The 16616-nt window shown below is 42.2% G+C and overlaps 1 protein-coding gene across 1 annotated transcript in view; it reads left to right on the top strand.

Annotated features, from left to right (window-relative positions):
* Positions 1–16616, top strand: part of PCDH15 (protocadherin related 15) — a 1670337-nt gene that overhangs the window by 959048 nt on the left and 694673 nt on the right. Inside the window, exon 15 of the mRNA XM_077454160.1 lies at positions 1644–1793. Within this exon, the coding sequence (XP_077310286.1) occupies positions 1644–1793 (150 nt within the window). The remainder of the gene's footprint in view (positions 1–1643; positions 1794–16616) is intronic.

The following is a 16616-nucleotide window of genomic DNA, read 5'->3' as shown; positions in this document are numbered from 1 at the left end:
ATAGGTTTTCTTTTTAGCCTACATAAAACCTATTTGAGTTCTACAGGGCATTGTTCTTGTTTGTGTCTTTTCTATATCATTAAGTATGTAATGCACTGCTTACAGATTTTCATGGGTAATAATTTAACTAGATATGGCATGACGTTCAATTTTCAAAAATCTGTTCAGAAACTGAGCGACAATGTAAAAGATGAAATCATGAGCAATGACTTACAATTATTTCTTATGTCCCCAGCACCATATGGGCAAGGGCTCATGCAAAGTGTCCACCGTTTTCTGTAAAATTCTGCAGAACACTTTGATGGAATATACTAAATGAGTAGCAATTATAGTAGTAGTAGTCATATAAAAATGTCGACAAAATGATGTATATATTAAATACAATCTGGTCATAATAAGAATGCTAATACAAAGACTATCCACAGCCAAAAATACATGTATAGACAGCATTAGATGTTTATAATATAGAAGTGGGGATTTGGATTGTAAGCTCCACTGAAACAGGGGTTGAAGTCCTGAATTATACAATATTTTATATAAAAGATTTTTAATATAGCACTAAATTATCTTAATAAAGTATACATTTCATGAGAGAAATATGACGCTGCCACTGCTTGCCTGTTCCTGAAGTTACATAGTTACATAGTTACATAGTTACATTGTTACAATGTTACATTGAAGTTACATAGTCAGGTTGAAAAAAGTCCATTTAAAAAATACAACAACATACAATCCCATATACGCAATCCTATACGTACAGTTGATCCAGAAGAAGGTGAAAAACCCCAACAAAGCATGATCCAATTTGCTACAGCAGGCAAAAAAATCCTTCCTGATACCCCAAGAGGCCATTGGATATTCCCTACATCAACTTTTACTTATAAATGTTAGTACCAGTTATATTATGTACACAAGTTGCTAGTTGTCTGAGGCCGCGTACACACGCGGGGACTGTTCACTCAACTTTGTTTGTCAAACAGTTTCAGCGGACAGTCCGCTCAAACTTAGCATGGACGGACTTGCCCACACACGATGAACGAACAGTCCGCTAAAACCGTGCGCGATGACGTGAACGGCACGTACGACGGGACTAGAAAACAACGTCCTATACACTGCAATGCAACCTTCGGCGTGTAAATCCTTTCTGAGCATGCGCGGAACTTAGTTTGACGAACAAGCCTACACACGAGGGGACTGTTCGCTGAAACAAAGTTTCAGCGGACAGTTTTTCGGAAATTCCGAAAAACTTTGTTCAGCAGACTGTTCGCTGAAACTGTCCGCTGAAAGCCCACACACGAGCGGACTGTCCGCTGAAACACTGTTCAGCGGACAAAGTTGAGCGAACAGTCCCCGCGTGTGTACGCGGCCTCACTGTGTCTGGCTTAGTACTTCTGAACAACAGATGTGGAAGAAGCATAATGTATAGCAGATTAAAATCAGAAAAGTGAGAATTCCATAGTTGATATTGGTTCTGTGTCAGAAAGTCATAGAGAGTTGAAGCCAAAGAAATAGCACGACAGCCAATCAACCAGCATTTTTGGAAAAGGTGAACAATGACAGTCTACATACTTTTCTTGTGACAGGTTTCCTTTAAGAGTAGTAATGCTAAAAATAACCTTTTTTTCTCATTCTATCCTCAACAGATAGTTGCTTCTGATGGAACCCAAGAAAGTACCCCAGTAACTGTCAACATTGTGGTTATAGATGCAAATGACAACACTCCCACATTTTCTAACATATCCTATAATGTCAAAATCTATACAGATATGGCACCAGGAGAGAATGTTATAAGAGTAAGTATAAAATCATTCAGTATTCTTTGTCCTTAACTTTTTAAAGGAAATCTATTGACGCAGCATACAATTTTGATTAATAATAACAATACAAGCAGTACCGTATATACTCGAGTATAGGTCGATCCGAATATAAGCTGAGGCCCCTAATTTACCACAAAAAAATGGGAAAACTTATTGACTCGTGTATAAGCCGAGGGTGAGACATGCCTGTCCATCCCTGTGTGTCCGTCCATCCCTGTGTGTCCGTCCATCCCTGTGTGTCCGTCCATCCCTGTGTGTCTGTCCATCCATCCCTGTGTGTGTGTCCATCCATCCCTGTGTGTGTGTCCATCCATCCCTGTGTGTGTGTCCGTCCATCCCTGTGTGTGTGTCCGTCCATCCCTGTGTGTGTGTCCGTCCATACCTGTGCCTTTGTCCTGTGCCTTTGTCCTGTGCCTTTGTCCTATGCCTTTGTCCTGTGCCTTTGTCCTTCTGCAGCGATCTGCATGTAAAAACATGCCAGGATCGCCGTACCTCTTCTCGTCTGTGACAGACGGCGGCCATTCCACTGTTCAAAAGCCGCGCCTCCGTCTGTGATAGGCGGAACACTCATTTTCCCAGCAGTCAATGTTCCGCCTATCACGGAATCCTCTCATCCTCGTCCGTAGTATGAGGATGAGCGGATGTCCGTGATAGGCGGACCACTGACTGCTGGGAAATTGAGTGTTCCGCCTATCACAGACAGGGAGGCGTGGCTTTTGAATAATGGTATGGCCGCCGTCTGTCTGCACGACACGCTGATCGTGTAGACAGACGGCGGTGACTCGAGTATAAGCTGAGGGGGGCACTTTCAGCCCTAAAAAAGGGGCTGAAAATCTCGGCTTATACTCGAGTATATACGGTAGTTATGTTTGACAATCCAACATAAGCTTACTTTAAAAATCTCCTTTAATGTTGATATCCATCCTCTGGCCATCTTTTTCCACAACTTCCTGGTTTGCCTGCATGCTTCTCCTTGGTTATTTGAATAATATTTCTAAGAACTACATAGTCCATAGCACCCTGCCCCTGCAAGCAGTGACTCTGTACTAATTTTCCAAAAAGCTGCGCTAAAGTGAACAACTATGCAATAACAGAATGCATATAAATACAAAGAAAAAAAAAGGTAAATTAATACCAATTGCACATATATATAGTGAGATGCAAATCATGCAAAATTAATTGCAACTGTAAATTAATATGAAATAAACTCATGCACCACTAAAATTCAGAATTTTAGCCCTGGGTGCAAACTGTTATTTAGTCAGTTTTCCAAAAACACTTTTCCATGTGATCTCCACCATGATAAAACACACAACACCGACGAGAAAGTGTCACCAAAGGGAGAGAAAGGATCCTTCACCACCAACAATACTGCCGCTTACCAGCTGTTTAGATGCCTTAAGTGAGATCAAGTATCGCCACTGACTTGTCACCCAGTCAAGGTGTAGACTGCTTGGAGGATGTATCCTTTAAAAATGCTCCACTCTGGCAGTACTATATTCCTACGGCCACACCGCTCATTTCCCACCATATGGATAAAAAGGAAGGAACCACCATAGTGTCATATTGTCAAATAATTGAATAGTCGAATAAAAATTGCACTTACATGTCTCTTGCAAATAAAAAGCATCAATAGTAAAAAGTTTTTGCCGGTCGGCTACTGTATCGCTGCCCATTGCTTCCAGGATCAGCGCAGATTTGCGTTGACGTCAGCACGCTGCTCCTCCCTACGCCGTTTTGTTAAAGGTAACATCTTCCAGGGGAACAGTACTATTTTTCAGACAGCGCTGCATTACCGTTTGCTTATGGACCCAAAGCAAATTTAAACTACAATTTATATAGTAAACTATTCCCAAAAAACTATAATTTTATGTAAGATAAATAAAGATTATAATGATTTGATAATTAAACATTTGAATTTGAATAACAATCTCCCTTTAGAAGATCCCTCTTAAAAGCGCACAAAATAGTTAAAAGCGCACAAAATAGTTAAAACTTTAAATTTACTGATATGCAAACTATAACAACAAAATAGTAATGAGAAAAAATGCAGCTGTACAAAATATATACCTATGAAAAGACTTTTAAAGTATAAAGAATCTATTCCATAGTGTCAAGTTTTTCACTGTGTGATTGCACAGTTAGCCTCTATTATTGCACAGATAACCTTTTCCTGATCTAATGTGGAAGGCCTTAAACTAGAAGACTCTTCTGAAGTCTCTTCTAAACAAGCTAGGCTTCCAGTTTTCCTGACAAATTTGCATACTGCCTACTTTTGTTTCACAGTATAAGGCAGAACGAGGTATAAAAATAGCTTATGTAAAATATTTTAAGTTACAAATTAAACACAGATGGTCTGAAAAAGGAACATAACTACAAGTTATAGGGCTCCATAGCAAAATGTTTAGGGGACCCCTTTCTCATAAGAGTGCTCAACACACTGGTGTCAGTAGAAATGGCACACTATAGTGTAGATAGGTGTTCAGTGGTCTTTTGTACTATCTAATAAAAATAACTTCTAGTGGAGCATGTGCAGTGCACTGCAAGACAAATGCTTGTTCCGGTAGTTCTACAACACTCAGAGAAGACCTCCTGCTCCCCAGGGATAGCAAGCTTTAATTTTGGTAACCTTTAACATCAACAGGGTATAACATCATGCTTACTGTCAAGCAAAAAAACCTTTGGAAGCTCCTCACAGAAATTTCTTACCACCTATCTCATCAGAACTAGGAAATGTCCTTAGATGTCCCAAAATGGCAGCTTGACACTGCATGGCTCCCTAGACCTATGAGCCAATTCTTCAACACCCAGCAATCGCTCTGAAAACTACGAGTACTCACATCACCTCACTAAAGAGGATTAGGAAACAGGGCTGGAAGAAATTTATGAGAAACTGGCAGCTTAGTTTAAAAAGCAAACTTGCAAACTGTCAATGCTCTCACACAAGACAACAGTGAAGAAATGGCTCCACTCCAAGATCCATCAAAATTCTTATTTAACAACGAACATCCCAAGTGTTACAGACAGTACAAATGGTAGACGCATTTCACACACTAACAGGTGCGCTTATTCATGAATAAGCACACCTGTTAGTGTGTGAAACGCGTCTACCATTTGTACTGTCTGTAACACTTGGGATGTTCGTTATTAAATAAGAATTTTGATGGATCTTGGAGTGCAGTCATTTCTACAGTGTTGATCGTATGCGGAGGCGAGCCAAGGCAGGCACCTGTGATATCATTAAGCTTCTTCTCTCACCTGGAGCAGCGAGTTCTTTTGTTTTCTCTCACACAAGAACCGGTGGCATTAGGGAGTCATGCTGATAGGCTGGAAACTAAGCATTAGGAGCTGAGTCTAGCATATAATGATTTGATAAAAGAACATGAAACACTTAGATAACTTTCAACAAGTCCAGGCACACATAGAGGCTTTAGAAAATTGTAACAGGTGCAAGATCTGCATATCTGTGGCATACCAGAAGTGGTCACGCAAGCTGTTACCAAATTGTTTCATTCACTTTTACTGGACATGAAAGATAAAAACTTGCCAATACAACATATAAATATGATAACACTGTGCCCAAGGATCAAATTAATAAAATAAAAAAACACTCAAAAATCTGCCACTTATTGTATATAGCATATGTTAAATACACTAAACAATACTCAGTGCTTCCTTATTTCCTTATAAGTGTCCATCAACTGAAATGGAAAGAAACAAACTTTCAATTAAATAAGTCCTTATAAATCATAAAGTAAAATAGAAATTGTGTGTATAACTTTAAGTGCTCAATTTCTTCTTCTTTTCAAACTTTGTTTGGCAACAATCAAGTTACAAGTTTAAACATTTTCAATTTAGCATATAATAATAACAGTTGACAGAATACATTTTAGCAAGATTTTATCACATAAAGATGTAGATAGAGACATCTAGTGGTAGAAACATATGCAAATAAAAGAATCACTGTGAAGAAAGATGATTTCCATGCTAACTATAACAACCTGGGCCAGGGCCCTCGTCCTGTATGGGATTCGAAGGGGGTGGTACTCCATGGCGCAAGGGATTATACGTTGGCCAAACAGTTCACAACTTTGTGCTGCATTATCTGCGACTAGTGTTAGAAAGGGGGGAAGAAATCAGGTAGAGTGGAAAAGGGTAAGAGATAGAAGGAACAGTAAGGAAAGAGGGAATAAAAAAGAGAAGAATAGAAGAGATATGGTTGGGCGATTCACACAGAACCCCCATGCACTCCGAGATGGCCTCCAGAGGGTGCAGGATGGATTATAATTCCAAGAGGTATAATTCCAAGAGCTATTCGAAATTCTGCGGTAAGAAGTGATCGACCCATGGTCGCCAAATTTTTAGGTGTCGTGGAATTCTATCAAGAATGGTGGCTTCAGGGGGAGTGACCGGGTGTGTAAGGTGCGGAGGGCGTGTGCGGAGATGTGAATGAGGCTTTGACAGGCTCTCTCCCTGTGTCTCTGATGCTCTGCATATAGTGGCTGGGAAGATGGAGCAGCTGAGCGGCTAAGTATAGCGGTGTCAGGCGGGAGGCGGGTAAAGCGATAAAGCGGCAATAGCGAGGAGATAGTGGAGATTCCGGAACTCGGCGAGGGGAGCCGAGGTATTCCGAAATTTACCGGAAGCTGCCGAGTCCCGCCGAAGCATGCCGAAGACGGAAGGACACGCTATACGAGTGACCCCCGCGGGATGCGCCACGGTCAGGTACTGAGCGACTTGGGGGACATGTGGAGAGCGGTGAGAGGAGCTGCGAAAGGTTGCTGTGAGGAGAAGATCTCAAATTCTCAAAAACCCTGAGGTATGTGAAGGGGGACTGGGGGGACTGGACGGAGGCAGAGGAGCCAGGACAACTAATAGCAATTAAAGGGGATACTTGACCTCTCCATTCCAGACCCCAGACCCAGCTTCTCAGCGGTAAGAAGATTTGCATGTGTACAAATTAGAGCTGTGTATCAAGGGAGTCTCCAACTCACACATTGGGTGGATAGATATCTCACCACCCCCAAGTACCCCAAGTTGGTTAATAACGGACAATCCGTATGGAGAATCAGAAAGCACAAGGTCTGTGTGAATGTTTGGACTGTTGGGGTTTTTCTTTTCCTTTTTTTTTGGAAATCGCATAAGTAAGATATACCCTGCTTATAAAGATTTCGGCATTGTGCTACGTTTTTAATGAAGGAAAAAATGATTGAGCCTCGTTGGATGCATATCTAGTTAACCAACCCAGCATACGGGATTCTTTTTGTCTTCCCCCCCTCCATTATAGTCTCCCCCCCCCTCCCTTTTTGCCTTGGCTCCCTTTTGAGGTGTTAAGGAAATATTTACCCTATCTTTCTAAGGTTCTTTGGACCATAATATTGGTTTTGTCTTTTTTTTTTTCTCTCCGTAATTGTGCTGCCTCACTGATTAAAGCCTCCACCTTAGTAGTAACTTTGGCAGTAATCCTGAATAAAAGATGTCAAGGCGCCGAGGAGAGGAACATGTACTAGTGGAGAGTGAAGGGACACAACATCCTCGCTGCTCAAAAGAAAATAACTCACAAGTAGCACAAGCAGCTGGAGCAAAATTAGAGCGGTACACTCGTACATTAGGTCAGTCTCCAACAAAGGGAGAGCAATCGATATCATTGGGCCAACCTACACAAGCGAAGCCGCAACAGGGGGGCTCAGTGGATAGAAAGAGCCAAGGTCAACCCCCAGCATTAAATAGTACTGGTGTATCAGGCCCTAAGAATGTAAGTAAACGTCAAGGGATAACCCATGATGATACGGAAATCATTGCTAAGAGTACTCTCCCCGTCGAGGAGGACCCAACCCTAAGAGAGGTTCTTCAAGCTGTTAACGTATGCAAAACGTCATTGGGAGAGTTATGTGGTCAGTTTAAGAGTATGAAGGAGGAGTTGTCACTGATCAGACAGGACATGCAAAAAGCAGCAGAAAGAACAGCACTGCTAGAAACAAGGATAAGTCAAATGGAAGATGATTTGTACCCAGTACAGCAAGAAGTTAATAGCATGAGGAAACAACTAGTCAACCAATCTACCAGAATGGATGAAATAGAAAATAGACTCCGCAGAGATAACATAAGGATGTTGGGACTACCTGAGGGGTGTGAAGGCCCTGATCCTATAAGATTCTTAGAATCATGGTTTATAGAAAAGTTCTGTAGAGAAAAATTCTCAGCTTTTTTTTCAATAGAAAGGGCTCATCGAGTCCCTTTTAAGCCCCCACCCATGGGGGGTCGCCCCAGACCAATGATCCTGAAATTTTTCAATTATAATGACAAAGTGGTATTGATGCGTAGGGCAAGGGACTTGGGCAATGTTATGCATGACGGTGTGAAGATTTCCTTTTTTCCAGATTACTCGCCAGAACTACAAAGGCGTAGGGCTGAGTTCTTAGAGGTTAAACATCCCTTACGGTCCCATGGGATTACATATGCCCTCTTATACCCAGCGCGTTTGCGAATAGCGGCGCTGGGGGGAATACAGCTGTTTGAATCCCCGGGTGATGTAGCCTTATGGTTGGAGGCTAATAAAGAGTCATTATAGACATATCAGGGGGTGGGGGAGGGGTGAGGGGGGGAGTGGGATGGCTTATGTTTCACTTATTGTTATTGAGCATCTTTTTTGGAGCACGGGGAGAGAGATGAGAGTGGTTTAAATGAAGTATGAAATATTGATAGAAGGGGAGACAGGGTTAAAAGTTGTGGTAATACTCGTCACTTGTTTATTATCACTTTTGGTTTTTGTATCTTCCTCGGAAGGAAGAAGGAAGAAGGCCACAAGAGTGGGGAAGGGAAGGATGGTAGGGAGGAGAGTGAGAAGGCCATGTGTACCCCCCTGGGGGACTGCCTAGATAGGTGGAGGGTTGGGGGGGTGGGATGGGAAGGGATCGTTGGGAACGGGCGGGAAGGGAGAGAGGGAGGATTGGATCAAGTAATTTTTGAGTTAGGGGATTATAAGAAGTTGAAGGTTGAACACTGTATAGCGGATGCACAAACAGTAGTTAATTTAGAAGTTAATATTATAAAGATGATACACTTGTGGGGATTTTGTAATTTAGGAGGCTGGGGATGGAGCACGTATAGAGTATTTTCACCCCTTTGTTTATCTTATTGTTTTTTTATGTTGAATAATGCAGGATAAAATACTTAACGTTGCTTCCTGGAATATAAGAGGCCTGGGGAGTCCAACTAAACGAGCGGCGGTCTTTTCGATGTTGGAGAGGCATGGGATCGGACTGGCTTGTCTGCAGGAGACACATTTAACAAAATCAACCATACCCCAACTCAAAAATAGGAGGTACCAAAATCAGTATCACTCCACTTATACATCTTACTCGAGGGGAGTGAGTGTGATGATAGGAACGGGTGTGAGGTTCTCTTGCAGACAAGCCAGTATTGATGAACTCGGTCGTTATGTTTTTTTATATTGTAGTTTGGAGGTTCCAGTTATAATGCTGGGGGACTTTAATGAAGTGCTTGACAGATGGATTGATAGATTGATAGATTCCCCATTAAACGTCAACTGGGAGAGACAGGGTCAACAAGACTGAGTGACTTCCTGAGGGAAGTGGGACTGTTAGACATGTGGAGAGTGAGGAATGTGAATGTTAAGCAATATTCTTGTTTTTCAAGTTCGCACTCGACACTCTCCAGAATAGACTTGGCTCTGGGTAACGAGGAAGTGCTGCAAGATGTAAGGAATATAGAGTATTTGCCTAGAGGGATATCGGACCACTCATTATTGAAAATAGCATTGAGTATAGGGGAAAAAAAAAGAATAATAGCGGGGGGCTGGAGAATTAGTCCATTTTGGCTGGAATTATTGACGGATGTAGAAGAAATCCCAATAAGAATAAAAGAGTTCTTGGTATTTAATATAGATACGGCTCCAGCTAATATAACATGGGACACATTAAAAGCGTATGTCAGAGGCATTTTGATCCATCAGGTAGCTAAAATTAAACAGAAAAATAGGAGTTGGGAGGAAAAGATTAGGAAGGAAGTAATGGAGGCAGAGGAGAATTATGTTAAAGAGCCCACTTATGAAAAGAAAAGGATATGGTTGAATAAACAGCAGGGGTATAGATCATTAATTATTAAAAGGGAAGAAAATAAGCGGTTATTTCAGAAGCAACGTTATTTTGGAGAAGGAGAGAGTGTGGGTAGGATGTTGGCTCAGCTAGTAAAAACTAACTCCCCCCCATCTATAATTCCAATGATTAAGGCCACGAATGGGATAGTCCTCACAAATGGGAAGGAGATTGTAGAAACATTTAGAGCTTTTTATGAGGACCTATATAGAGCCCGAGGTCAGAGAAATGAAGACGATATGGGTGTTTTTCTGGAGAAAGTGAAACTCCCAACCCTCACACAAGAGGAGAGGGAGGATTTGGAAGCCCCTTTAACTTTGAGTGAGATACAGCAGGCGGTGTCAGGTATGGCCAATCAAAAATCTCCAGGGCCAGATGGCCTTCCGGTGGAGATATATAAAAAATATAGTGAAATTTTACTTCCAGAATTACTTAGGACCTTAAAGGGGGCAAAATTAGAGGGGAGACTACCCGCATCTATGAGGGAGGCGACTATTATTGTTATACCTAAGAAAGGGAAAGATCCCCAAGAGGTAGCCTCATATAGGCCGATATCACTCTTATGCTCGGATGCTAAAATTCTAGCTAAAGCACTGTCAAATAGGTTAAATAAGGTAATTAAGAGGCTTATACATATAGACCAGACAGGCTTCATTGCAGGGCGATCAACCAGTATGAACATAAGAAGGGCATTTTTAAATATTCAGGCTCCTCCGGTGGGAGTGGGCTCGAGGGCCATCCTGTCCTTGGATATGACAAAGGCCTTTGACAGTTTAGAATGGGAGTACTTGTGGCGTGTCCTGGAGGGGTGTGGGTTTGGTCCCACATTCATCGGATGGATTAAAATGATGTATAGTGCCCCCATTGCGAGAGTAAGAATAAATAAAGAACAATCTGAAAGGATAGAAATGAGCAGAGGGACAAGGCAGGGGTGTCCACTTTCCCCAATGCTCTTCGCTCTCGCAATGGAGCCACTAGCGATTGTTATTAGATCAGAACCGGGGATACTAGGGTTTCAAATGGAAGAGGGTAGGGAGGAAAGGATCGCATTATACGCGGACGATGTTCTCCTATTTTTAGGGGACACTGGTCAATCTTTGGTAAGGGCAATTAAATTAGTGGAGAACTTTGGAGGATTCTCGGGCTTAATAATAAATTGGGGAAAGTCAGAGCTGCTTCAATTAGATAATCCAGGCATGGGAATCGCAATGGGGATACCGCGGCTAGAGGTGGTAGAGGTAATGAAATACCTCGGCATATATTTAACAGCAGACCTAGAGCAGTATGTTGATAAAAACTTGGTCCCGTTAATGGGTAAATTTAAGCAAAGCTGTGATGCCTGGAGTCGACTCCCACTGTCAGTAGCTGGAAGATGTAGTCTGATAAAGATGATATGGTTGCCACAATTGTTATATGCCCTGCACAATGCCCCAGTGTGGATAGGGAAAAAGTGGTTTAAAAAACTTGAGACCCTCTTCCGGAAGTTAATCTGGAAGGGGGGACAGGCGAGAATTCGACTCCAGGCGTTACAGCAGCCAATAGACAGGGGGGGGATTAGCGGTGCCCAGCCCCAGGAATTATTATTTAGCAGCTCAGCTGCAACATCTGATGGGTTGTGATCAGGAGGGGGAGGCTAATCCAAATGGCAGAGCAATGCTGATAGGAGCCCCACATAAAACCGTGGTGGAAGTACTAGAGGCAAGTTCTTTTCATCGTAAGGACCCCATAACAAATATGGTAAGCAAAGTATGGAGAATGGTTAAAAAGATGCTGGGATGTAAAGGATGGACAGAATATACCCCACTATGGGATAATATGAATTTGCAAGAAGTACTGTCAATTGGGAAAATCAGTACCTGGGAAAAGAAGGGTATAACTAGGTTAAGTCAAATTTATGATGGTAGCATTTTGAAAACATTTATGGACTTAAAAAGGGAATTTGACGTACCGCAAAAAACATTTTATCGATACTTGCAGCTCCGGCATGCCCTGACAGCGCAGTTTGGCCCACAGATACCTGCATGGGATAAGATATCCCTACCCCAGGAGATAATGAAAATAGATAAACCCCAGGGAGCTATATCCGCCCTTTATGAATTACTATGTAAGACCCCTGAAATAGAGCCAGGCCTGGTTAAGCAAAAGAAGAAGTGGGAGGAGGATATAGGTGAAATCACAGAGGAACAGTGGAAGAGAATATTGGAACTAGGACCATGGGTATCGGTCTCCCCGTCACAGAAAGTATCACATTTAATGTTACTATACAGGGCCTATTTCACTCCTAAGAGGCTGTTATTATTTGGAAGGAGGACGGACGCCGACTGCCCTAGATGCCGAGGATATGGGGATCTTATACACATGATGTGGAGGTGCCCAAAGCTCTTTCGATATTGGGAAGGAATAGTAGAAATTATAAATAAAACCTTTGGGACTAAGCTGGACCTAGATCCCAAAACCTGTATTTTAGGATATAGGAAAATAACGGGAGAACAAAAAAACACTACGTTGGCAGTTATACGGTGTTTATTTCAAGAAAGGAAATTGATCGCGCAGAAATGGCAGTCTGAGAGAGCACCTCTTCTGAGTGAATGGACCCAAGTTATTAATGATTTAATTTGGAAAGAGAAGACTGTATATATACGCAGGGGAAACCTTAGAAGGTTTGAGAAAATATGGAGGCCATGGTTGAATGAAATAGGGTACCCACCTGATCAATAAAAAATGGATGAAGAATAGGGTAATTTAAAAACTACCGAGGGTAAAATTGGGAGCTGGTGTTCAATCTGGAGGGGGGGGGGGCGGGGGGGAGGGAGTAATAAAATGCTGGGTAAATGAGAACAGAAAATGCTGAAACTACCCAACAAAATAAATATCCTTGTTACTGCTCTGCATAGAATTTGTTTTTATTTTATGTAACTTTTATCTTTATTTTTTTTGTATGAAGTAAAATAAATAAAAAGAATTTAAGTACTAAATGAAAATAAAGAGGAAAAGAGAAGGAAAGGGAAAAAAATAAAAATGCATATGATGGTTCAGCAGCCCAGCCATTGTCACACAAGTGGTGATAACAAACTGGTTATTAATACTGGGCATCCGGGTCACGGCTGCTGCTGAAATCAGTACAAACTGCTGGCTGTCCTCTGATGCAAAAAAAAAAAAGAATGGTGGCTTCAATTTTACTGTGAATCATTGTTTGGGTTCACTTTGGCTATATTTAGTAAAGGTGTTTTCCATGCTTTAAAAAAAAAAAAGAGAAGAATAGAATAATTATGGTTGGGCGGCTCACACAGAACCCCCATGCACTCCGAGATGGCCTCCCGAGGGTGCAGGATGGATTATAATTCCAAGAGGTATAATTTCAAGAGGTGTTTGAAATTCTGCGTTAAGAAGTGATCGATCCATGGTCAATCACTCATCAAGAATGGTGGCTTCAATTTTACTGTGAATCATTGCTTGGGTTCACTTTGGCTATATTTAGTGTAGGTGTTTTACATGCTTTAGCAATTGTTTGCTTCCCTGCAGTCATAAGTTGGAGGAGAAGATGTTGCTGTGCCTTAGTGTAGTCTTTGGGAAGGAAATTCAACAAAGCCAAAGATGGATCGGGGGCTAATAGTTCCCTGAGTAGAGTAGAGGCTATTTGGAATATTGTCGTCCAGTAGCGCTGAACTATCGATCAGGCCCACCATATGTGCATAAGGGTGCCTTTTTCGCCACAGTTACAAAAGCAGTTCGGAGAGTACGATGGTAGGAATTTGGCAAGTCTAGCCAGGACTAGATACCATCTCATAAGAACTTTATAGCTAGCTTCCAGGGCGACAACATTCTGTGATGAGATTTTGGTATTGTTCCATATATTTGCCCAGGCTTCTGTATTGAGATCTACCATCAGGTCTTTGGCCCATTGTTGTGCATATGATGGGAGAGCAGTTGGAAGGGAAGTGAGATGGAAGTAGAGACTGGATGTGATACCTGGAGCATGTGGATCTGAGTCACATATTCCCTCAAACAATGATAGGGTGTCAAGCTCTGTGTTTGAGCCTATGACCGTTTGAGCAAAGTGAGAAATTTGGAGATAACGGGAGCACACTCGATGGGGTTGTGCTTGGGTTTGGAGGGCTGGAAATGATTTAATAGCATCACCAGTGACCAAGTCACATATGCAACTCACACCAGATCGAGTCCAGGTCTGAAACGATGCTGGTTCTGTAAAAGCTGGATAGAAGAGTGGCTGGCCAAGGAAAGATAATAGTGGGGAGTGTGGGGACTGCAATTTAAATGGTCTTCTCAATTTATCCCAGAGTTTCAGTACATACTGTGTTACAGGGTTAGTGATGGGGCCACGTGCTGTAGTTGGCAACCATAGTAGATTAGACACTATAATAGGATAAGGATCTATTGCTTCTAGACTGACCCAGATAGGTATTTCGGTTTTTGCGTGGTATAATGTGAGTTGAGCCAACTGAGCTGCGTGGTAGTAATGTGAGAAGTTGGGCACCCCCAAACCTCCAAAAAGTTTATTACGGAGTAGTACGGACCTAGGGACCCTGGGTTTTGTGGAGCCCCAAATGTATTTAAACACTTGGTTCTGTATGGCGCGATGAAAATAAGGGGGAATCGCTATCGGGAGTACTCTATACAGATACAAGAGTTTGGGATGCAATGTCATTTTCACAGCTGCTATTCGCCCAAGCAATGAGATATTTAGGGGTTGCCAATTCTTGAGTAGTGAGGACAAATGATTTAGTATCGGTAGGAAGTTAGTTTGGAATAAGTCAATCGGGTTACTAGTCAGTTTTACCTAGGTAGGGTAGAGATGAAGTGGACCATAAGAACGGGAAGTTTTCTTGTAAAAGTTTAAGGTCTGTTTGTGGCAGAGATACTTTGAGGGCTCCAGATTTTAATTTATTCACTTCCGAGCCTGTGACCAATGCAAATTTGTTAAAAGCTGAAGAAGGTTTGGGAGTGTAGTATGAGGAGAAGTGACAAATAAGAGTGCATCGTCTGCAAATAGACATAGTTTATGATGTGAAAGCTATCTCCAGGCCTTGGATATTAGGGTTGGCACGGATCAGTGCTGCTAGGGGCTCAATTGTGAGGGCGAAGACTAATGGGGACAGGGGGCAACCCTGCCTCGTCTCTCTCTCTGTATCAGGAAACACTCAGAACGAAATCCGGAGTATTTCACATTTGCTTGAGGATGTGTGTAAAGGGCACTGATCTATTGTAGAAAGTGGGGGCCAAGGCCCCAAAGCTCCAAAATATAGTGTAGGTATGACCAGGAGATCGTATCAAATGCCTTTCTGATGTCAAGAGATAGAAGGTGCATGGGTATTTTACGTGATCTGACTAAATGTTGTAATAGTATGACTTGGCGGATATTATCACTAGCCTGTTGCTTGGGAATGAACCCCACTTGGTCTTGATGTATCAATGTACCTATAATTGGATTGAGGCGTAGTGCTAGTATTTTGACTAAAATTTTAATATCTACATTAAGCAGAGAAATGGGTTTATAGTTTGACCAAAGGGTATTATTTGTGTTAGGTTTGAGGATCATAGAGATTATTGCAGTCAATGTATCTCGGCCAAAGGAGTGCTGATTTAGGAGGGCATTAAATGATCTCACAAGGAGTGGGGCCAGAGTATTTTCAAACTTTTTGTAGTAATTACAGGCCATCTGGGCCAGGACGTTTATGGGGCTTGAGAGTTTTTATAGCCTGAAGGACCTTTTCGACTGTGATCGGGCTCTCCATAGACTCATGGCTGGACACTGACAGTTTCAGTATTGGTACGTTTTGGAAGAGCGTTTCTGCTTTGGGCACTGAGAAGGATGCTTTTGCTTCATAGAGGGTTTCAAGGCGTTTGCGGAATTCAGAAAGTACCATAACCGGGTGCTCAATTTCTTCTCGCACTCACCAGATAGTGTGAACTCCAAATTAAAGGCAGATAAAATATTGCATGAGGTGATATCCGGAGTTTTGACATGCACTGTATATCCTTCAGTCATTCCAATTGACTATATACTTCCCGACCATTAAATCCTCATATCATAAGGTTGATGTATTTGTCTTGTGATATGGAGTTGGTTAGCTAAGTGGTATATGTGTTTTTAAGTGAGTCAACATCGGTCCAAACTTTAGTTTTGAGGGCACGGCAGCCCACTTTTATTTAAATAAAAAAGCAAAGTAAAAGTTCCCACAGAGATTTTCACGCAGAAGATTTTAGAAAAATAACTGATCACTGAAAATACCAAGCCACCTGGCTCTTGTCAGCAGCACCTATTCTTTCATTGGTTTCCCAGATCACTGGCTATTCAGGCTCCCTCAGCCTTGGTTGCAGCACCTAGCTGTATTGGCCCACTCCTGTCTTCCTGATAGGGTTTCCCAGCCTCTTGAGCTTATTCTCTATAGAGACTTCCAGATTCCCTCCAGCCTCCTGGACCTGCTAGCCAACTTAGATTTCTCAGTCTCCCAGACCAGTGTAGCTGTCCCCACTCTCCCAGTCCTAGGGGAAGGATTTCCATCAAAAGGGATGCAATCACCAGCAGGGACTCCTAGCTCTGCTGACAGGGCTCTGTCTCCAAAGGGCAGCAACTGCTCTGCGCTGCTCTCAAACTCAACTGTTACACTTAGTCAAAACAGACGTTTGAACCACCCCAGGGTTCTGTGCTGGTTACTGGATC

The sequence above is a fragment of the Lithobates pipiens genome, unplaced genomic scaffold, assembly GCF_037356315.1.
Source record: "Lithobates pipiens isolate NorthernLeopardFrog02 unplaced genomic scaffold, aLitPip1_a1.2 Scaffold_25, whole genome shotgun sequence".
In the NCBI taxonomy this organism is placed as follows: domain Eukaryota; kingdom Metazoa; phylum Chordata; class Amphibia; order Anura; family Ranidae; genus Lithobates; species Lithobates pipiens.
This window is presented reverse-complemented; position numbering and strand designations above follow the sequence as displayed.